General features: G+C 41.8%; 1 protein-coding gene across 1 annotated transcript in view; it reads right to left on the bottom strand.

Annotated features, from left to right (window-relative positions):
* Window positions 1-1,379: 1,379 nt before the first annotated feature.
* Vps53 (vacuolar protein sorting 53) overlaps window positions 1,380-23,173 on the bottom strand; it is a 43,188-nt gene continuing 21,394 nt past the window's right edge. The window contains exons 11-21 of the mRNA XM_084599457.1: window positions 21,788-21,928; window positions 20,608-20,696; window positions 16,600-16,839; window positions 14,754-14,910; window positions 14,429-14,511; window positions 11,610-11,688; window positions 10,348-10,496; window positions 6,954-7,023; window positions 5,716-5,801; window positions 4,356-4,512; window positions 1,380-1,802 (exon numbers count right to left, since the gene is read on the bottom strand). Coding sequence (XP_084455583.1) covers window positions 1,599-1,802; window positions 4,356-4,512; window positions 5,716-5,801; window positions 6,954-7,023; window positions 10,348-10,496; window positions 11,610-11,688; window positions 14,429-14,511; window positions 14,754-14,910; window positions 16,600-16,839; window positions 20,608-20,696; window positions 21,788-21,928 — 1,455 coding nt within the window. The 3' untranslated portion in view covers window positions 1,380-1,598. The remainder of the gene's footprint in view (window positions 1,803-4,355; window positions 4,513-5,715; window positions 5,802-6,953; window positions 7,024-10,347; window positions 10,497-11,609; window positions 11,689-14,428; window positions 14,512-14,753; window positions 14,911-16,599; window positions 16,840-20,607; window positions 20,697-21,787; window positions 21,929-23,173) is intronic.

Genomic DNA, 23,173 nt, shown 5'->3' with positions numbered 1-23,173 from the left:
GAAAAAAAAAAAAAAAAATGTTCATGATGAAAATGTTGAGTGCAAACTTTACGAGCATTCTTAGCTGGGTTAAGCACAATATTCTGAAGAATCGGCTTTCCCTCTAGGTGAAGATTTTCAACATGAAATAAAAACAGTCTACACAGTAAAGAAAAACTTCGTTTGAATGCGGTACAGAAAATGTGTCTAATGAAAGACCTTGCATTTTCTACTAACAAGTATGTCAGGAACTGAATACATTTTGCAGGCCCAGACATTTTGTTTGTTAAAAAAAGAATCATCTGTGTGAAAAAAAAAGAAAGAAAACAGCACGTAAAAAAACGCTGCACGTAATACATGACATCATCGGTGTAACCCTAGCCCGGACCTGTGCGCTATGAAGAAGTCTAACACTTAAGTCACTTTATTCGACAATTACATGAAAAATTTAAATTTTAGCATAAAGACACCTTGCATTCTTTACCTACAAGTTTAATACATTCGTCCCCTTTAAGCTCGTTAAATTCTATAACCTCTTCAGCCGCCTTTTAAATGGATGTTTTACTCTGCTTGCCTGATGCCATCACGAGAATTTGTGCTAGCACATACATCACATGGGAAAAATTCAAGACAGTGTTCCCCATGGGCCATCATCAATGCAACTGTTAAGCTTCTACTGCTCTGTTGGCAGTACATTCAACGTTGAAACATAAATGCAGAGAGAAAACCTGGTAACAAAAACGTAACAAAAAGGTAACAAAAAAAATTAGGGGGACAATTCAGCTCCGTCTTCCGATGCAACAGCATTATTAACCTGCGCTTTTCAACTCTCTTAATCATTAAACCCTTAATTTGAGCATTTATTATCTCACACATACTCTTTAGCGTACAGTCATAAGCTGCCGCTACATGAATGATTTCCCAATGCGGGTATAAATCCTCGCTTAACCAAGCTGCAAGAATGTGCCTGCATGGCCTAGAGTTAACAAATCTGACTTTGAATGCAAGGGATCTGCAGGATTTTGATCCCCCTCACACTCCCATTTGAAAGAAGCCCAAGTTGGGCCATGTCATGTGGTCATATGACATCGCACAATCCTATGACCAACCAGTACCAGGTACCACCTGCCAGAACTATGCCCATGACTTTTTGCTCACAGCGCCAATGCCAGGTTTCTTGGAGAACGAGACCTTTGGCGCCACCACACTAATAATGTGTCTCGGTGCAATAGCACATAAGTGTAGTATTTAAAGTTATAAACACATGCTCAATGCTTGTGAGCCAGGCAATCGACCACACGTCATTTGGTTATTCTAATGCCCCTACAAGTGCGCGGAGGAGTTACTAAAACAATGCTATACTTGTCCACGCAAAACCAACTTGACACACAAAACTGTACTGTTGCTCATTCACACATTTATAGTCAGCATGTTACATATGTACAGCGAAAAGTAACACTTCACCAGCATCTGGCGCATTGCTCCCTGAGGAAAGCCCTCACTCCCTCTCACCAAGATGTAAGTAATGAGAAAAATATGCATTTTTGTAGTTCTTTTTCGCAACACAATAGGCACAATAGAAAATAGTTTTTTGTAGCGAAGCACTGTGAAGAATGATGCTAAAGCCTCTTCTTGATGAGCTTCTCAAAGCGTCTAATGCGGCTGGACTCGTGCTCCGGTGAGGTGGTTGTCACAATGGCAAGTGCAGACAGCAACTGTGCTGCAGTGCCTCCTTCCGAAGGTGCTGTTGATGTTGATGCAGCAGTAGGGATACGGGTACGGAACACCTCCGTCAGCACATTCTGTTCACTCCGTTTCAGCCCCTGCAAGGTGAGAAGAGGAAGAGTAACATGCCGGGGTAAGGATGATTCTATAGTGGCACTAACCCTCACTGGCACATCTCAGAAGCAAGTAAAGGTGCTTCCTTCCCACGAGTTCGGAGCCGAAACAGTGGCCTCACGGTAGAGCATCCACCTCGTATTTGGGAAGTACCAGGTTCGATCCCTGCCGCCAGGTACCCACCAGTTTTTCAATGGGTACAAGATTTCTTTCAGCCTGGTGCTCGGCTTTTCTGGGGTGAAATTCTTGGGAAAAGGGTCATAGACTAAAAAGCTGCACTGGTGGGTCAGTGATCTGTTCCACTTTCAGACAACCATAAGTTCACCTCGAGAAACAGAAGCCCATATGTGGCCCATTTTGTTTAAATGTGAAAGCTTTACTAACCTAGTAGGGCCAAGTTTCGCTGTCTCTAGCAATCTGACCTGCATTTGACAGCAGATGTACTGTAGCCTTGGCAATGCATTACGTGACTCGCCGTGCTGAGCTCTGTCATCGCCGCCAGCTTGGTGCATGTGCTCTCCGCAACTGAGTTGCAGCCTGACATGTGACACTCAGCATGCCTGGCAAAGAGGAGCGCCATGCTAGCCTAGTCAGTGCAATCTTGGCCATGCATGAGAGCGAGGCCGGGCATCTTCTCTGAGCATTGCGCGGGAGTGGAAGGCTTTGAGCCACCATTGACAAACGGCAGCTGACCACCCCGCAGATATCACCCAGCGAACAGCTTCACTGGAGAGGGTCTGGAATGCCAAGCATGTGAAGCTAGCGCCGTAGACTGAGGAAGAGTGAGCAGCCTAGCTCGCAAAACATTGGCAGCGGGACTACAACCGTAGACAAAGGCATGCTTTGGCCGAATCCGCGACAGCCCCAACGGCCGTGGACAAAGAAGTGAACAAATGGTTGGTCAGCCACACCATTTGATTGGTTGAGTTTGTATCTCAGACTAATCGGTTACATGGAGAATTTACCGACAATTCGTTTTGCTTTCTGTGCAACAGCCATCATACCTGGCTTAACAACGAGTGTACACCTAAGTATAATAATTAGAGCTAAATCAAAATCAATAGTTAACCAAGTGAAACCAAGACTTAACCAGACTAAACCAAACTTTCGCTCTGCATATCCATGGATCACTGAGCTAAGCCGCAGCCATTTTTTTTGCGTGAATGTTTCTCGATGTGCTAGAGGGTTTGAGAACCAGGATGGCGAACCACCTTTGCAGGCTGCAAGTGTCGTTCGAAACGGTGCTTTGGCCCGAAAAGGTGCAGTGGGGTTAACAAAGCTTTCTCCAAGTTCAAATCACGGCTCTAAACTCGTTCATAGGAAGCACTTGTACTTGCTCGTACGCTGTGCTAGCGCGGGCTGGCACCGCTACGGTTCAGCAGTAACAAGGAAGCTATTTTTGGTATTTCAGCACCAATGCTGTCTCTATGCTGAATTAACATCTTTCTTTTCTTTTGCCCTAACAGCCTATTCATGCTTTGCCAGTATGGATATTACGTTCAATCTCCTATGATGGATGCCTGATGGCCCAGTATTGTGAGTGCTCTATGAAAATACAGAAAAATCTCTAATTCAGCAATCAAGGAACTACAAAAAATGTTGGAATTATATAATGGCCCTCAAAAATAGTGCCAAAAACAATCTGCATTACAGAATTTTATCTAATGCATGCCTGGAAGATCTTTGTCTACATTTGACAACAATTTTTGTGGTTTAGTTAAGAACTTGCTTGCAGCGTGATGAAATCCGATGTTTTGTTTTTTTTCGCAAGAAACTGAAACCAAGTGCAACAGACGAGAAGAAAGCTCGGAAGAGGCACCCTCCTTTTACACTCCCTTGCAACTCCTGGAGAGCAGTGCAGGCAGAGGAACTTGGTCCAAATGCTGTTTTATGCTGTTTTTTCAACAGAACGTAGCGTGCTTAGTGCAACGTGTTAGGGGTTCCACCATACCCAGCCCTCCAATTGATGCATAAACGTTGCTGTATTTCTACAATAAACAGTAGAGCGACTCTGGCAGCCATACTTTCTTCTCAGCACACTCACTGGCAACAACACAACACTGACCTGAGCCTCTAGCTTTTCAAATTGAAGTTCCACTAAAAATCGTTTTAATCCAATCACAAAAGTGACAATCATATCCATAGAAGTCTGAAGCATGCTTCCACAAAAACGAAACTTTCAGTAAATTTCTCACATGATGCTCTGTGTGCTTTTGAATGGCATGAATTTTATTTCTGGTGCTGATGCAGTCCCATTGCTGCAGCAACACAAGTGCACACAACTGTATGCATGAAAACGAAACTATGCCATGAGAGGGCTACATTCTTCTGGATACGGCTGCGCAGTCCACCAGCAAATCTTTTGTTTCAGACTTCCACCTTCTCATATCTCATGTGGATAAAAGAACTAATTGCATTACAAGTGAGGGGAGTGAGACTCCATCTGTCCTGTAGTGTGCACCACAGCAGCCATCTGTATCATCAGAAAAGGAGGGGAGTGGGAGAGGAGCTGTCCAAAGGGAGAAAAAGACACGCACTTTCATGTCCAGCACCTTCTGGAACTCCTGAGCATCAGACTCTGGTAGCAGCTTGGTGTAGTGCTCCACGAAACTCTCAGCAGGCTCATGAGGTGCTAGCACCATCTTAAGCAGCATCTCGGCCTTGGTCATGCCCTTGACCACAATCTTAGTGTAGCTGCAGTGCATGATAAATCGAAACAGAAAAGCATTAGGGGTAGTAAAATTAATGCCCCCACAAGAATAACAGCAAATACTGCACCTCAAGACAGCAAGTGCTCCTTATTAGTAAGACAGAAAGTCGAGCTAACTAGCTTGTTTTTCTGTCTTACTACTGTATAATGAGCGTTAGGTCATTTTCCCTAGAAACAGCGCAGAACACTCCAGACAAGCAAGAAGAAGACGGGATGACTGCTAACTATAAGCTCTAGAAAAAACTACATAGGACAAGGAGGAAGATGCTTGGACAGATATCTACAAGAACATGACTATCCTTTTGGCAAAAAAACGCCGTCCTCAAACTTCGCACTGAATCATAACGAATGTCACCGCAAACTTTCATGCATCCCTTTGTTTAGCAAAGCTGCAATATTGTACAAGCACACAGATAAATAGACAAGAGAGCTGAAAAAAGCTTATCTCATTCGCAATAATTGGGACGTGTGAGCACCCCAGCTATTGTTATTCATCAGTGTGAAAGGGATCATTCTGTATTTGCGTGTCTTCTCAAATAAATCATTCAGTTGATAGCCAGTGCTCGTCCCATCTTATTCTCGCTTGTCTGGTATGTTTAGGGCTGTTTCTACAAAAAAAGAGTGCTCACTACAAAGGCACAAAGGCATAGGTTACAGGATCCTTTGAGCATCAACTGTTCTAGCAGCCGGGGCCTACCACATTTCTTCAGGCAACTGAAAAATTTTCATAAACTACTTTGCTCACTTGTTTGTGCCCGAACATTAGGCTGAAATTGTATTTTACAGTTGGCAGGTGCCAACTCAGCTTTCAGTTGGGAGGGAGAGATTGAAATCTAGCCTTCTAAGGCCCTTGGATCACGATGACACAAAGGCATGTCCTATGGCTTGGTTACAGCAGGAATTGCCATTTGCTATGTTGGATGCCCCTGCTTATAATCTGGTACCTTAGGAGATTACAGCAACCAGTATGTGTGGGAAAAGAGGCACAAATTAAATTATTACCATTTAAGCAAACAGCAAAGTGCACATACACAAACACCTGCAAGGGGATCCAGCAGTGGGAGCCATTAATGCTATTGCATTCTTAAAAATGGAACACAATTGTCCTCCCATTTTCTTTTCTTTCCCATCCATTCATCTGAATGCTCCCAACACATTTCATTTAACTGGACAGTTTCCTGCAGTACCTCGCTGGTGCCTTCCTGGCCACTTGTGATTCCAGCAATGGAAGGTCTAGTAGCACCATCTTAAGGCTGTGAGTGTCCAGCAGGAGCTGCAGTGAGACAGAGCAGACAGCAAGCAATGCATTAAAGGAATGGTTTCTCGCACAGAACAGCTCTGACAGAATCTCTTGTTATGACTGAAATACCAAATGTTAGACCAGTAGTAACTGCAGTCATTTCTGGATATACTGAATTATTGCATACATCAAACTTTTTTTAAATATACGCTTGAAACTTCCATAATATATAGCAGTGTTCGTGTTTATCCAACTCACAGAACTCTAATTCAGCCAAACATCTGAAATATCGAACTGCACATCGTGCCCTTGAAAGGGCCCTTCACCTAGTGATTCATGGTGAATTCACAGCGCAAAACATACAAGGACGATACACATAAAAATGACAGGGACAAAGGTAGTTGTGTCTGTCATCCTTGTGTGTTGCACTATGATTACTTGAACGGTCACTACTTAATTGCCAAAATGAGAATTCTGATTCCCCAAGTGGAACTCGCATGATCACTTCTTGCAACAGGAGCCGGGTTGGCTGTACGACCTTGGGCACCTGCTGGCAGCACTAACACCATAAAACCACGTGATGAGATGAATGTTCAGTCTGCCTGAAAGTGGCATGCATTCAGTATGAACTGCTTGTTTTCACTCCAGCACAACATCATGTGGTGAACCCAGCCTGACTGACCAAAGTCTCATGGCAGCTCACTCATGTCCTGCTTCACTGCTAAAGACAACACAGAATTCCACAGTAACCAAATTTGATTCAGTTATATTGTTCAGAGTGTACCAGTAACAGAATTAGGCCTCTTAAAAATGGCGGTGCCTTTTCCCAAAAACACTGTCTGCTGCAGCTTTAATCAGAGCCCAAACTTTAACGGCACTTGTGCTGTGTGGCATGAAACGCTAGAAGCATGATCACAGATCTAACGATGTGTCATTGCCAGTTATCTGGCGTGTGCTCGCACCCATGGGGTGGCACGTGAAGGTTAATGTCACTGTAGCAAAAGCACGTCTAGCGCGCCCTCCTTAATCGGCACCTGACGTGAGGTGGCCCCCAGAGCTCCGGTGGGGCACATGTACCATTCGCGGGCCGCCACTTGTCGCCGCACTGGCGGTGTGCTGCCAGTATGCGGGCAGGCAGCACATTGCTATTTAATATGCACACTTTTTTACTTCCACACGGCTCACCTGTTCGGCACCAATGGGGCTCATTGGTTTGCACTTGAACAACTGGCTGATCAGCCTTGGTATGAACGAGCTGCACCAAAGCAAGAGTAATTAACATCAACCATTAAAAAGTATACACACTGCAGTCCCAAAATAAACGCTTTGGTATAATTTGAATGTTAATCCTGTCGAGTGATTGTTGAAATTATGCGCTATAAGTATGCCGCAGTTCTACTTTGTAACTGAACATCATCTTATGTTGATCAACAATAACAATGAAAAATCGCCTATACTTTCCTTTGCGTCAGTGGCTGCTGGCTCCTTTCTTATTTCATAATGAAGCCCCTCATTTTCCTTTCATTTCTTTGCTGATTAGCTTGGAATCTGACAGCTTTCACAGTAGTGGTAGCATAAGAGTGTTATTACATGGCTCTCATGTTCTCCGTTAAAGGGACAGAACACTAAAATTTAGGCATCAATGATTTTCACCATAATGGAAAGACTTGTCATCTAGAGTGTTCAGTGCCATAGCGGTTTTAGTAGCAACGCTGTAGACAAGTTTTACCGAGAATTTTTTATCAGTGCATGTGCCTGTTTTTATGTAGTCCGATGCTGGAAACCATTGATGAAGGGAATATAGGAGCGTCCCCTTTGAAACGGGGTGGTAGCAGTTGCCTTCATTGGTTAACTATACCATCCTTCCATTTATTGAGACCACGAGCAGTGGCCGCGATGAGGTCCGGTGGTCGACAAAACAGACGCACCGAAACCAAATGTAAATTTCTCCCACCAGACAGTAATTAGACATTTTTAGTGTACATTTGAGTTTCCACATTCAAGGCTGTTATGGCACAGTAACGTGTGCCTCACCGATGAAAGTTTATTGGGCTCTATCACCGCTTCATCCAAAAAATTCAAAACACTGTGGCACCATCTAGTCACAAAAGCTGAAAGCATACCACTCGCAATGTGAAAGGAACAGTGATTTTTAAAATATGACAAGCACTCCCACAAGAAAAAGGAACACTGTGCATTTATAAAAAACGATGATATATTTCTGAGATGTGGTCATGTGGGGTACTACGATGATAGTACAGCGTTTCTCCGCAAGATGTCGACTCAGTAATTTTTATGCGATTTTCTATGGCAAATTAAAATTATAAAGCCTCGTTTCATTGATATTGTAGTGCTTGATCTGTGCTATATGAGGCAAGTTGTCATTTCTACCATCATCTCGTAAAATATTTTGGCCAGTGTTCTGACCCTTCAAGTCAAGCTCCACGTGGCACTCATAGTTTCACAGACCATTCCATATCCACCGCTATGGAGGAGGATGGTGCTCGCTAACATTCTCAAGGATAGTTACACGCAGGAGTGTGTGAATATTGAAATTTTCTAACACGAATAGCATATGAATATGGGGAAAAAATGCCTTCGAAAGTCGAATATCTGATCAGTAAAAAAAAATGGAAAATTAAAACTAATCAAACATTGCTGGTCTTGTTTATTTCACAATTCACATGTATTTGCAAAGAAAATTAAACTAGAATTGTACAGAATTGTGTAGGAAGGACGTGCACGAAATTCGATGGAGTTGTCATATTACTGCTGAATATAGTATAAAATTTTAATTCGGCCTTCAAGGTATCAGAAAAAAGATGTCCACTGAATAGGCCTGAAAAAACTGGAAGAAGATTTACATCACAGTAAACAATTTTATGAAGTGAACACCTCCACGATGGTTGTCTGCATTTGAAATGAAACCGAAAGAAGAACATTTTTTCCTGGTTTCGTGAAGTGCTTCGCTTCGCGCACACTGTCGGGTAGTCCCTCTTCTTAAAAGGAAAGGTCCCTCTTAACAAAATGGCACCATCGAGTTTTGAAGATGCTTCACTGAACAACTCGCGCGGTCAGGTATTGCAGCGAAGCATCTCCAAAACGCGACAGGGCCGTTTTGTGAAGAGGGACTTCTTGGCACTTCAAGTCCATGTGGGCAAGCATTGCAGTGAAGTGCTTAGTAAGGTGAAACTGTGGTAAGTCATAAGATGTTCACATAATTTCAAATATGTATGTGTATGCGTGTTTTAATGAAGAGTAAGTGCAAATACGTGATGCTGCCATGCTGCCGAAATAAGGGATTGTGGACCCGTCAAACTGTCCATGGACAGCTTTTTTTCTACAATCCCCCCATCTGTATTTGATGGCAAATAAAAGATTTCATTTCATTTCATTTTCGGTGTATTCAGTAATTTCCGAAAATTCCAATTATCAGTTTTTCGAATAAGAATATCAATCAAATAAAAAACATATTCAATTTGTATTTGAAATTTCGAATATTCGCACGCCCCTAGTTACACGAAATATAAATACCTAAGAAAGTAGAAGATTGAATGGCCGTCGCCATACTTCAGTTGGTAGAGCACTGGATGCATAACTCGGAGGTCATGGGTTGAGATCAAACTGGTGACTTGTGATTGTTTACTCTAGTTTGTAATCGATTATCATCACCAGAATTATATATTATACTCCACAGTGATCAAGATTAAGAAATATATATATATCCCCTGTGCTTTCTTTTGTGTCAGTGGCTGTTGGATCCCTTCTTATTATCTCATAATGAAGCCCCTGAGTTTCCCTGCATTTCTTTGCTGACTTACAGAGCACCCTTACATGTTCTTCCCGTCTCTCCTAGCAGGACATCTGCATCTCAATAAAGTAAGTGACACAACATCTGTTTGCTACACGAAAATGTATGTTTTTAGCTAAAAAATGTGCACTTCTGGGGCCGTATTCCAAGTTTGCACCGTTATCAAAAGTGTCGCTATCTCCCTCACCTTGAGTCATCTAATTGGTGGAAATGCCAGAACCGGATGTCAGTTTGATCACCACCAGCTCCGGTTCCCGCGTTTCCACAAATCAGATGACTCAAGGTCAGAGAGATAGCGACAATTTTGATAACAACGCAAACCCGAAATAAGGCCCCAGCTTTATATGTTTATGGGGTTTAACGTCTCAAAGTGACCCAGGCTATGAGAGATGCCGTAGTGAAACACTTCGGAAATTTCGACCACATGGGGTTCTTTAACTTGCACTGACATTGCACAGCATACGGGCGCCTTGCTTTTTCGCTTCCATCGAAAAGCAGCCGCCGCAGCCGGGATTCAATCCCGCATCCTTGGGCACAGTAGTCAGGTCAGGCAGCAAAAGCACTCATAGCTGCCTTCACTAGTGATGTAACACTGTATATATAGATGTGTGCACATAGTTTTTTTTTGTTCAGGTTTTCAGAATCTCTGCAAAAGGAGCATAAAAACATTTCCTAGTACTGCTGGCTTCTTTTTCTTTTTCATTTTGCAAAGGTCAGCACAATGCAGAGCACCGTACTCGGCACGTGCAAAAACAGGAGTTTACTCACCTAACAAAATGCACGCAAAATTGAGTGAAGTAGCGGCGCGAGTTGGCCAAGTTGTCTCGTATGAGAGGCAGGCTCTGGCGAAGGTGAGATGTGATGGCTGTCACGTAGCTGCTCTGGTCACCCACTGCCTTCACCATGGACCAGTTGGTCTGTCAGGCAATGGGCAGAGGAGAGTCTAGTTAGGTGCACAAGTTTTGTGTCCTTCATGGATGTCCAGAGAGAAGAATGGTTTTGCCAGTGATACACACCCATGCTTCAGGGTAGCACCACTTAGCGAAAAACAGAAGCGGATACCCAGACAACTTAGACAAGAAGGAGAGCAAACACAAAACCTAAGGCAGTAAACTTCAGAGTCTGTTTAGCCTCTGAAATCTGATATCAAACACAGCCCCCGCCCTCATCCCTAAATTTAGTTATATAGTTATAGAAGCTTCAAACTGGATGAGAAAAGTTGGTCACAGTCCAAATCTACAAAATGTCGCATGACTGTCTTAAAAGAGATAAAAAGTTCGACAGAACTTGGGCACTCAAGCCTGGTCACACAAGAATTTTATCAAGAGAGAAAATGCTTGTGTATTCCTGCAGAAGCCCCTCCAGCAGTGCAAAACAAGCTCTTAATACAAGCAGAGCATCCGAGATACATACACACCGACATGAAGACCTTTTACGAACATGGCACCAAAACATGTTACCCCATCTGCCACCAAAAATATTAGTTTCCTAGTATGGTGAAAAATCTTTTTCTTTTTTTTTTTTTCTGAAAGAATATAAAGACGTTCTGGCTGTGCTGAAAGCCTACCTTGCCTCGCAAGCAGATAGACCCACACACAAAAACAGAGCAGGGGAGCTGCAGATGGCAACTATAAATGCTGTCGCATCACATCCCTAAATATGGAGCCTTTTTACTGTGAGATTCTAAGAGGTGGTTTTCACAATAAAATCTGTCCTACTTCTTTATTGTGTGACCCAGTAAGCCCAGCTGCAGAGCATGAATAAATGACCGGACCCATTGGCAACCCACGGTGCAGTGAATGCGTCAATGGTAAATCGAAGAAACTGAATTCACTGCAGTGGTTTACAGATTACAAGCTCGCAACCCATGCCATTCCTAGAGATAAGTGAAGATCCGTGAGTCATCCAAGATTGTGCTATCCAATTAATGCAGCTACACAAACAGCCAGATCGTAGAGGATTACAGTGAGTCTCCTGGCTAGCACTTCATTCGAGTCATGCACACACTCCACTGGAAATGTGCAACAAACCTTGGTGATGGTTGAGAGCGCTGGCTCACAGGCAGCCTCCAGGTCATGAACCAGCAGCTGAATACAGTTGTTGATGACCCTACAGGGCATGACAAAATAGACAGCACCAGAGTATCAGGCACAGTAACACACCCTACATGCCTCAGCAGTAACTTCATTTTCCTTTGTTTCAAGATACTTCCAATATTTGGCTACACGTCACGCAGGTCTCGGAAAAAGTTGCATTATTTTTTTCTTGTATACACTTGCACATTTTTTCACCCAAAAGTGATTGTTTTTAGCTAGAAAACTATACAAGCTAAAACGTTTCTTACAGTGGTATCTGCAATTAGATAGGTAGACATTTTAAATTTTCCAAAGTTTCTTTACTTTCTCTTATTCTTTTGGATACGAGCAAATTTTTACATCTTTTGTTCAAACTTTATCTAAAAACCCTGATTATGCTAAATAAATTTTATAACAAGGCACAGAATACCTTAATTTTGTATTATCCAGATGTGCGTTTACTGGCTTTTCTAAATGTAGTGCATTAAATTTCAAATCTCATAATTCCAAGAGCAAAAAAAGTTTAACAAAAACCCTCAAAATATACAAACATATTTCCCAAGGTAGGGAAATAGGGTAGTGATCATAGATAAGTATCTACCTGAGTGTAGGCATATGAGCATAAGTAATGTTCCACAGCATTCTCATGATCTTCATCAATGAAAAAAAAAAAAAAAAGAAATTCATTTTTGTCCGAACCTCAAATAGGACACAGCCTGTCCTTGCCTCGCACTATTATCAAAATTTCCACAGGAAATTGACAACAATAAAAGCTGAGACAGTAGGTCTGCTGCGAATGGTTTGTTATGGCTTGATTATGTCACATGAAGGGAGCCAAGTAAATGAGGCATGACAATCTAAATCTACTCCCTCTTTCGGGTTCTCCTCAATACGAAAGACTTGCCTGGGTTGCACAAAATTAACCCAGTACCATAGTCATGTGCCAGACTGACCAAGTCTACCAACTGGACTGGTGCCACTATTTTGTTCATAAAATAGAGCATTGGTGGCACCATGCTGCTATGATACTTATTCTGTTTCTTATTACCCCACCCCTCCACTCGTTAGAAGGTGACCCTCTTTTAATTAGTTCCCTAGGCTTGCTCTTCCATGGCACACTTTCAATGTTGTAACTTCACTACAATGAAATCCAATCAGCGAGACTAGTCTTGTGGAGCCAACAGGGCAAAAAACACGAGCAGGGTGCACAATAGCACCTTTGAACATGCAGAAGCAGAGGTGCAAGTTCCTGCCATCAGGAACTTTACAGCCATTGGCTTCACTGCATTCAGTGAAGGGAGGAGGTTTTTAAGACCACATGCTCTATTTAGGAGCAAGTAGCTTAGAAAGTAATGAGAGAAATTCGGTAAATTAAAACCTCACTCTCGGGAACAACTAGCTAAACAGGCAAAAGTAAAATAGGTGCCACTGATCAATTGATGGAATTAGGATAAATCCCGCCACATAGGTTTTTTTTTTTGCTCTTCATTTTGCCAAACTAGTCTAGCACTCCCACCCGTAGGCCTCCATGCTGACATGTAGACAAGGGCAGCTCTGCTTCTACCATCTTTCTCATGTGCACTGGATTAAAGGCCACTGTCACACCTCCAAAGTCATCCAATGAACATTAAGTGCATAAATTTTTGTAACCGCGGCTGTTAAAAAAATCCATATTCTTTGAATGAAAAAAATATAATGTACCCGTGGTGTACCTGATTCAAGGATATTTTCGCTCAAATTATCTGTTTTGTTATATTTTATTACGTCATGTTTAGGTTTGCTTGCCAGTGACACCTGAACATTGTTCAGATATGATACTGAGTGTGCAGGCACTGGGTGTGTTTGCTGCCTCAGACAATTTTTTTGTTTTTTTCAGCATATTTAATGCAGATGCGCACTGCATAAAAAGGATTCAGAAGAACTAAACTACTGAGAAAATCAGTAAGCCATTACTTCAACTGAGAGCTTAACAAACAAGAAGAAAATTGAGAATTTGCCTTTCCTTGGACAAAACCCAAGCAAAATGGCAAGACCTGTAGTACCACGCACAGCTGCCCGCACCTCAAAGGTGCACTCACTCCGAAATGATCCGAGACAGTATGCCCATTTTTACACCATTCCCTTCGGCCACCAGCAGTCTGTACAAGTTTCCGGTTATGATATATTGCTGTGCCAATGACCCCCCTCTTTTACCCCTGAAAAAGTCCACCTAAAGTCCACCAAAAAGTCCACAGTCCACCTTCTGCACGAGAATGTGGCATTGCCATGCGGGGATTGCCAAGACATGAAATGGACGGCGGTCTAGCAAACGGCGCTCAGAACGATTCAGGCTAAAGCTACCATACCACCCGTGTGAAGAACAATCGGGTAAGAAGAACGCAGGACAACCAATTAACAAATGCAAGTTTTGCGTAAGTATGAAATAAAAAATGGAACCAAAAAGAAACAAGGAGCTGGAGCAAGCAACATTATCTGCTAAACTGGCGTTGTCGCCGCCACAGCTAACTTGGTGCTACTTTTCCAAGCTGTGGACACGCTTGAGAGCTTTTCCTCTCACTCAACTCTTTGCGAAGCAACATTTCATGTCAAGAAGCAGCATCCATGACACCGCTGTGGCTGCTTTCCATGCATTTCCTATGGGAGTGGCACAAAGCAGCGTTATACAGATTAGTTCCATCATGTGCTGCAAAGGTGCGTTTTGTGCCACTCAAGCAAAAGGCAGATTGCTGCGAAACAAAGAAAGAACATGCGCTTCAGGCCATCTGGAAACTTACCCGTTGAACATGTCTTGCTCCGCGCTCAGGTCAATCTTTGGTGCCAAGCTCGGTTCAATCTTTTCCTTCAGCTTCCCTTCAAGCTGCAAAAAAGACATGGAGGAAACAGGCTTTGATCACACCAACCACGTGACTAGCATTACTGTGGGCTAGCTTGCTATTCTAGGGGCACAACTGGATTCCATACATGTGTGGAAAGAGAGAAAAGGAGCACAGACTATTCGGCCTTTCTAGTGCTATTGTAACTTGCAAGGCACTGTTACAAGATTTCAACCATTTTATTAATCTGTCAGGCACTACCAGAACACAGAGCACTGCTTTGTACCTGCTGAGTTGTCTCCAGACAGTACTCGGCCGTGCTGAGGATTCCACAGATGCGACAGAGCTCAGGAGGAGTGAGCCGTGGACTCTCGCCTTCTTTCAGCAAGCTCTGAAAATTCTGGATCAGCCCAGCCGCTGTCATACCACTGCCGCTGCCTGTCCTGCATTGATGAGATGTGAAGAAAAAGAAATGTAGGGAAGGTACCTAGCTGAGAAACTAGAGGTGAATTTCAACAGATAAATCCACCAGTTGGTCTGCAACACAGAATTTCTCAATATTACCTAGAAAAAAAGCTTGTCCCACCGTCTAAACAAATACACAAATCAACTCGTCAGTTATATTAGAGAGGTGGATTACACTGGTGATGCAAATTGCCTCATGTGAAGCAGAACGAGCTTTTGAGCACCCAGAGAATGCTGAAGACTTGGCTTTGAAGCACAATGGGGGAAAAATGCTTGTGAAGTATGGAGATGGTGCATTATCTTCCAAAAGTTATAGGCAATATAACCATGACTGAACCGATGAAAAAAATTGTCAGTGCTTGCCCCAGCCATGCTTCAATTTTGAAACTCCTGAAAAGGTATGAATTATCAAAAAGTTATGCAAAAAGCCTTATACAATGTGTACGCAGCCACGCGAATGCCTGCTAGGTCAGGTGTTACTCTCAGCTCCTTTTGTTTAAAAAATTATTCTGACTGAGTAGCTTTCATTGAACTATATATATATATATATATATATATATATATATATATATATATATATATATATATATATGAATACTGATCCCCAGTTGAAAACGTTAATAAAATCAATATAGTCATGCTTTGAAGCGTGTGTAAACCTACTATATATATATATATATATATATATATATATAAAAACACACACACATATTCGAGCTAAATTTTAAGTTGTTATAAAGCTGATGATGGTAATGTGGTCACTGTAGTATATTCTATCTTCTTTTCAAATTGTCCCTCAAGAAGATTTAGCCATTGTCAGGTAATAAAGCAAAGTGTGAAAAAAAGCATTGCAATCAGTCAATGCCGTTATACCTTTCTAATCTGTTATGTCTTATTTAGAGAATAAATAAAATGCCAATATTCAAAATGGATTCCACAGCGAGCTACCTGCACACACCTGAAATTCCTGTGGATTTATTCACTGGCTAGTTGCCTTTCCTTGTCGTCTTCCTTTTCTTTTGTTTTAACTCTTGCTCTCTGTCCTGTCTTCTCTACTCAGCACCCACAAATGATTCTATTAGTTAAGCAACTAGTTCAAACACAAGCAAGACTTAACATCAGTTCATGGGATCTAAACACTTGTATTAGAAGATTAGCCATCAGCCAGGCGGTGCCATCACACTCTTCATAGCACTGCTTGGAGCTTCGAGCTGCACCACAAGACTTTAAACATACACTGGCTACCAAGGTAGTGTTCTCGGAGCTGTCAAGATTTTGGTTTAATTTGTTTGTCACTGTCTACCACTATGCACAAAATAGACCTTAATTATTTTTTTTTCATCTCTGTTTCACTACAGATGAGCCACTCCATGGACAGTTTTACTTGGGAAAAGAACTTTCCATATAAATGGTGCACAACTGTAATATAGGTGCTTCATGTCTGTGGCATACTATGCCTGCATGCTAACAAATAATATTTACTATACGTAAATATGTGACTTTAACACTAAACATCTGAATAAAGCACAGTCATATTTCTGCAGTCGAATCAGCATCTTTTGCTAAACACTAGCCAAGCCAAAAATGAGGTTCACATTCCTGAGCACATTAAGAAGCCAGCATAGTGTCCCCTTTTCCCTCCAGGCCAAGCAACAGTGCGCTCTCACTTGGGGAGAGAGCCCTGGAGGACCCGGCCTGCATAGTCAGCCAAATGTTTGCCAAAGACTCGTGCCAGGGCCAGGAGTGGGGCCCCCCGGCTGAGCTGGCTGCACTGCACCAGGCACTTCTTGTAATAGACAAACAGGTCAGCACAGCTGGGCAGCACGCCGGCTGTCTCCACATCGGGCTGCGGGAGCGGTGCCCGCTGGGCCGCCTCCACAAACTGGTCCAACAGCTGCTTCAGCGTCCTGTGAGCAAGGACACCAAGGAGATTTCTAAGCAAAAGGCCAGTCTGAGGAAGCTGTCGCATTACCAAGGCTACTTGCATTGCTACGGTGCTACAGTGAAATCTGGATATTACCACATATCCCCTTCAAGTTGAATGTATCCGAGTTCGGCAGTATTATGGGCTCTGAGGGCAATCAGGTCTCATGGTTTTACAGGCAACCAGTCAAACATTTGGTCCACCACAGCAGACCTTGTTTACAGTCTAGATAAATGTATGTATCCGGGAACGCCTCCATCACATAAAGGAATGAGCTGTTCTGTCAACAATGAGAATGCATTATGCACTGCAAAAGGCAATTAAAAATCAACATTATTTTGCAGTACTACTACAGCACAATTGAGAGGCACCGCATATATCAGGAGATATAACCAAAATACTCAAGGAAATCTGTTTATGGTCCACAAGAAGCAGTCGCCAAGTTTTTTTTTTTCTTTTTCAGTTATCAACAAAACAATATGTAACTTCAAGCACAGAAAAAGGAAACTTCAGTGTTTTCTGAACACTAGTCTCATGACAAAATAAGCCTGCACTAGACACCTCTTGCAAGGCAGCACCTGCCCTGTTTGTGCCACCAAAAATTTAGCAATTTAAGTGGGACACAGCTTTCAACAAATTTTTTTTCCTTGTTCAATGTTTAGGAAAACATTTAGAGCAAGTTGAAAATGGTATCACTACAGGTGCACAAATACCTGGTACTTTTTTTTAGCTGAATCGAGTATGAATGAGTATGAGTGTACTTTGCTATCACATTGAATATATATAGTTAGTGCGGGTTCCCTACTGAATCAAATTGTGAGCTGAATAGTGATAGAATACAGCGAAAAACGATTTGCACTTAAATATTTGTAGAAGCATTTGTACTAATAATCACTAATTTTTAAATAATCATGCAAAACAAGCAATAGTATCATACACTGAAGCACCAGCGGTGGTGCTACGGCATGGTGATAACTTGTGGATGGTGTTAATGCTATATTTAACTCCAACTTTTTTAAAAGACGCAACATTGACCTTCACTAAGCAACATGAGTTCAGTATACTTGCACTATGAGCATCATGTTATATGCATAGAAAAATTAACTTTGGTTATTGATGACTAAAGAGGATAAACTGGAGCCACACCTCAGGGCATGAGAAAGGCAACGATACATATGAACCATAGCCCTCCGAAATCGGTCCTTAGGGCAAAGTTGCTAGACTTGCCTGGGCCTTTCAAGCATCGTCCAGTCTTAAAGGCCATGTATAAGCATTACAAGCGCTGCCACATGAATGAACTGAACCCTTCATACCAGCATAATGATCACTGCAGGATGGTAGACAGCACCACTGTGAGCCCTATTTTCCTAACATTCAACAAAGAAAAATACTATATCAGACATCATTCAAAGTTCATACCAATTATTCAAAAACTATATGAAAATATCATAGCATATTCGATTCAGTTCAAATAATTTTCATGATGCACTATTTGATTTGTTCAAATAATCAAATACAAGAATACTCAATCTGCCATTAGAAATTTTTAAATATATTTACAAACCTCTAATTATGGCTGCACTTGCAAAAATTTCAGTTGCATATTAAGAACATTTTTTATGATATATTTCTCCTCTGATTCCTTTGAAAAGCCTGCTAACAAATCAGCCAGTGAAGGCATCAACCTCTCAACCAATTAGAAACTTTCTTAATATCACCTTTTCTTTTTCTGCTAATGTGGACTCTAATACGATCGTATTACAAAAAGAAATGTAGTTATTCCTCCTGCAAATGTTTTTTTTACCACTCATTCTTCGATGCCTTTTCCTGCAAGAAACAAATTTTTAGCGTTGAATTTTTGCAGTAAAGTTGCCGTAGACAAGTCATACCAAAAGGAAAATTTTATAAAAGAAATTTAGAACTTAAAACATTTGAAAAACAACAAATGTCTTTACATAAAGTATGGTTCCAGGAATGCAACAAACCAATGGGTGAAAAGAGATAAAACAAAATAGTCATAAAGAAACCTGCTTCGAATGCTGAACAATCAGTCAAATCTGTAACAGAGAAAAATGCTCTTTTCCCAGATATGATATCATTTCAGAGTACTTCCCGGTGTATTTCAGCAACGAAGTTACAGAACAGCTCAAAAAACAAAACATACAAGCAGATATGAATAATTTTAAAAGAAGTCAATTTTTTCTGGCCATTTTTCACGATTTAAAAGCTGTGCCCCCTTAACAAATAACCATGAGGAACGGCTTTTAAACATATTCTTTCTCTTTCTGAATATTCACTGGGGGAGCAGCATTTAATGACTTCACTTTTTGGTAAATAATATCATTTGTTCCAATACCTTAAATATCGAATACTAGGGTTTTGCAATGCCAATCATCTTATTTTTAGTACCCAGTCATGTGCGAGTGCACAGATTTGACTTATTCACTCACTGTGTATGACCAAATTGCTGTTTGCGTACCATTATGTTGTCCAACTCAGTAGCATATGCGTGTATGCACATCATGTCCTATATTTCTGCCTAATGCTAACTTCGTTTTGCTGAGCTTCTGCTGCGAGAACTTTATACTATTCTGAAAAAAAAAAAAAAAAAAATCTAACAAATTTGTCACTTTTTTTCTTTTTTTTTTTTGCTGTGAACAGATATTTAGTTTATTATTCGAAGCCAGTTTCTTTTTAGATTAGTATCGAGTTGGGGTAGAAGAAATTTTAAATAGTTGCAAATAATCGCTACTAAGCAAACTGCTCCACTGAACCTAGCAACACTACAATCTTTACAGCAGCGAACAAAGTAACGATAAAAATTATGGGGATACTTAAGCCGCCTTAAGAGTGGAATGCAACAGCATTAGAAGCAACGCTGCTGCCACAGGTCTCAGCCATTGCAGCTCAATGTGCCCTTTTTTTTTTTCTTTACTTTCGTTTTCATTTACAATAGACTGTGGATCCAACCCACTGACTCTGAATTGTTTTTCATCACATGTAGGTGCAGACGGCATTGGTTCTGGCTACATTCTGGTGGCCTTAATTATAGTTGTGTGCAGACGTGGCGCTGTCTACACACAGCCAAGTGCAGCTGCCAACTGCTGCTGAGCACAGCACCCCTTTTGGCCATATCATGTGACAACGCATTTGCAAACTCGAGCATGCCATGTGGTCTCTTGTCATTACACGCCCAAGCAACCAAAGAGTGCTTGGCCATGTCGCCTGCCTAACATCACCTGCCACAGCACCTGCCAAGCCTATCTGCGATGGCATCAACCTCTCGACAAATCAGGGAATTTCTTGAAACCGTCTGGCCTTTCTGCTCACATGGTAACTAATGCTATCGCATTAAAAGGAAATTAAATTTTCCTCCTGAAAATTTTTTTAGTGTCGCGGTTGCCATCGGGCAGTGTTGTACAAGATGACGTCACTCTGGACTGAGCAATACGTGTCACTCACATGCCCTCAACTTTGGCCTTTCACTTGTCATGTCAGTTACACTTAGTCTTTCATGGACAGCAAACGTACTATATGCTTGGCGTTTCCTAGAACTTAGCTGACTGCATAGTGAAGCATCTTGTGCTCACCTCTGCAATTAATGGTTACTTGCCTTCAAGCACGTTTCCTTGCTCTTTGACAAAGCGTAAAAATGCATAGAAAAGTATAGCAGGGCTAAACAGTGGTAACACACCCACTTTGCATTTGATTAACTATGCAAACAGGGTGCAACTTTTTGTTTACCACTCACCTGTCTTGAGACTCCACGTAGATGTCCAAGTGACGTTCAAAGCAACTGGAGACAAGGCCTTGGAATGGGTTGACGTTGGTCAAAGACGCCTGCATGTGCGTGGAAAGAGTGAGATCTGGAGGATAGCATGTATAATAGTCTCAATGTTTGTAATAAGAATCTTTAATGCTACCTCCCCTAAACATGCCATAAAACCCCAAGAGAAAAATGGAGGACTGCAAGAGGAATAAGAACAGATGCAAAGGCCACAAGCTTGGGTTGCCACAGCACACAACAGACTAAAGAAAGATGATGACGTAGCCACACTAACTGCAACTCATTTATTGCTGTGCACTGTGCGTGCACACTCGCATACACACACGCGCACACACATACACGTATCAGTACATCGGGAAACACAATTGACACAGAGAACAACAGCATAAGTCATGTGTCTCAACCTTTTTGTTAGACCTTATCTTTTTGTACTGGCAGAGCCAAAAAAAAAAAAAAGGTCTTTCTCAGCTAGCTGAGAACTATTGTGCATGCAGAAAGTTAGGTATAAACCAAAACAGTGAAGCTCCCATACACCAAGGATAGAACCAGTGCTTCCTCTACTTTTTTATAGCCTGTCACACCGCCGAGCTCGCAATGAGAAAGCTTTGCATGCTTTAGTTTTGTTAGTTACCACTGTGTGCTTCTACACAGACGAAGCGGTTTTAGTCATTGGTCTCTAAGGCTGCTCATGGCCAAGCTTGAGGGTAGTGGTACGCGGTGTTCGTACCTTCTTCATTATGCAGCGCCACTCAGCTGGTACTCTCCCCTACAGATGTAGAGCAGGTAAGAAGGCTAGCCAATGCGGGAGAATAAGAAAGGAGGATTGTAGGAAAGAGCTTCGGGCAAATAAATCAGCTGTATCTGTCTGGAATTGAAAAGTAGAGACACTGACAGAACAGCCAATTGTAACAGCTTATAGAAGGACAGTCATTATCAGGTCACATCAATCTTTTATTTTTTTTTTTTTCAGCACATTTCTATAGGTAATGTGTTGAAAACTGTGTTACATTAAATCTCAGTCTGACCCTTCTAAATTTACTCCCTTTACCATCAATTAACAACTTTTTTTAATACTTTTGGCCTTTGAGTCACTGGCACTGCTTTTTAATCAATGTGTAAGTTCAAGCAAACAGGCATGCACTACCTGAGGAGATGGCTGCGGTGCCGGCTCCCCAGCTGCTTCTGCTCCTCCTGCTGTGGCTTCCTTCTCTTCCTTCTCCATGTCTTCAGCAAAAGGGTTTTTCTCTTCTCCACCTTCCTCAAAGGGGTTGGTGCTCTTCGAAGCCTGTGCCCGATACCATTGAGGACAGGACAGAGCACAGGATGAACAGGCTCTCACAAGAAAGAGCATACAATAAACTTTTAAATAATAAGAGAGAGAATGAATCTGGAAAACTCTGTGACAAAGCAGTAAATTGGACACAAAGAAAACTGTGTGAAAGAATTGCAGCTGCATATGCAATAGGGAAGATGCAAGCCCGGCTTTACACTTGACCTGCTACTATTAAAGGTAGGCTTTTTCTGTCATAAAGGTCCTGTCAGACAGTAAATATTACAAGCAATCAGAGCCTTTCCTTCAGCATTAATGATATTACCATATATTGCCATGTATAGGTCTACCTTTTTGACATGAAAAGCTGTAATAGTCTCACTTCTAGTGTGCCCTTCAGGTTGCATAAGCAGGTACCATTTATCGCCTAGGACTGTTGGCCTAAAACTTGCACCTTTATGTACTACGCATACGCTGTGATGCCATCCCGCAGAAAGTATGTATTAAAGGGTGTGGCGAAGGAGAGAAGGAAAAGGGGATGAGCAAGGGCTCCAAGTAGGAAGAGGGGGGCCTGTATTCAGAGTCGATTTATACACAGCGATATGCGACCTCTTAAACGGCTTTTAACAATGCTTCCAATGAACAACAAACATGGATAGGAAAATGTTTCAGAGAAAAGATGTTTACATTCATGCCATCAATCTTACATTAAAGGAAGACCAATCTTTTTACTCTTCGCTTATTGAAGGACTCAAAGATCTATGCCTAGCAATATTTACAAGGCTCATCCATCCTTGTTTCCTGCAAGTTGGCAACATGAGGACGACAAAAACAGGTGCACAAATGTTTTTGCACAGCAGGAAATGATGACGACAGTACAATTAAGAAGTGATAACTTCATCACACCTGCACAAACACAACACAGAATTTTCAAAACATGCGCCAATCCCGTTTGCACTTGTACTCCTTAACTCTTTTGAGGCCGCCACATAGGCCATCGATCACATGTGATCAATGGTTTTGCACTCATTGCCAAAATCAAATTTCTGCATTTTGATGCATGCAGCTTATTCAGGCAAGTAATTTTACATAGGCAGTTTTCGTTTCGGTGTACCTAACGTTTTTCTAATGGGAGGCGCCAATTTAGCAAAAAAAAAAGAAGGTATTCGAAGCTAAGAGGTCTCAAATCAAAATCAATAAACGATCAAAGGTTCAAAAACACACATACTGCAGACTGTGCCTCAAGCAGAAGACCAATCT

This window comes from Amblyomma maculatum, chromosome 3 (genome assembly GCF_055883805.1).
Source record: "Amblyomma maculatum isolate TAMU_Amacu chromosome 3, ASM5588380v1, whole genome shotgun sequence".
NCBI lineage: Eukaryota > Metazoa > Arthropoda > Arachnida > Ixodida > Ixodidae > Amblyomma > Amblyomma maculatum.
Note: the sequence above shows the minus strand (reverse complement) of the source record. Positions and strands in the feature narration are given on the sequence as shown.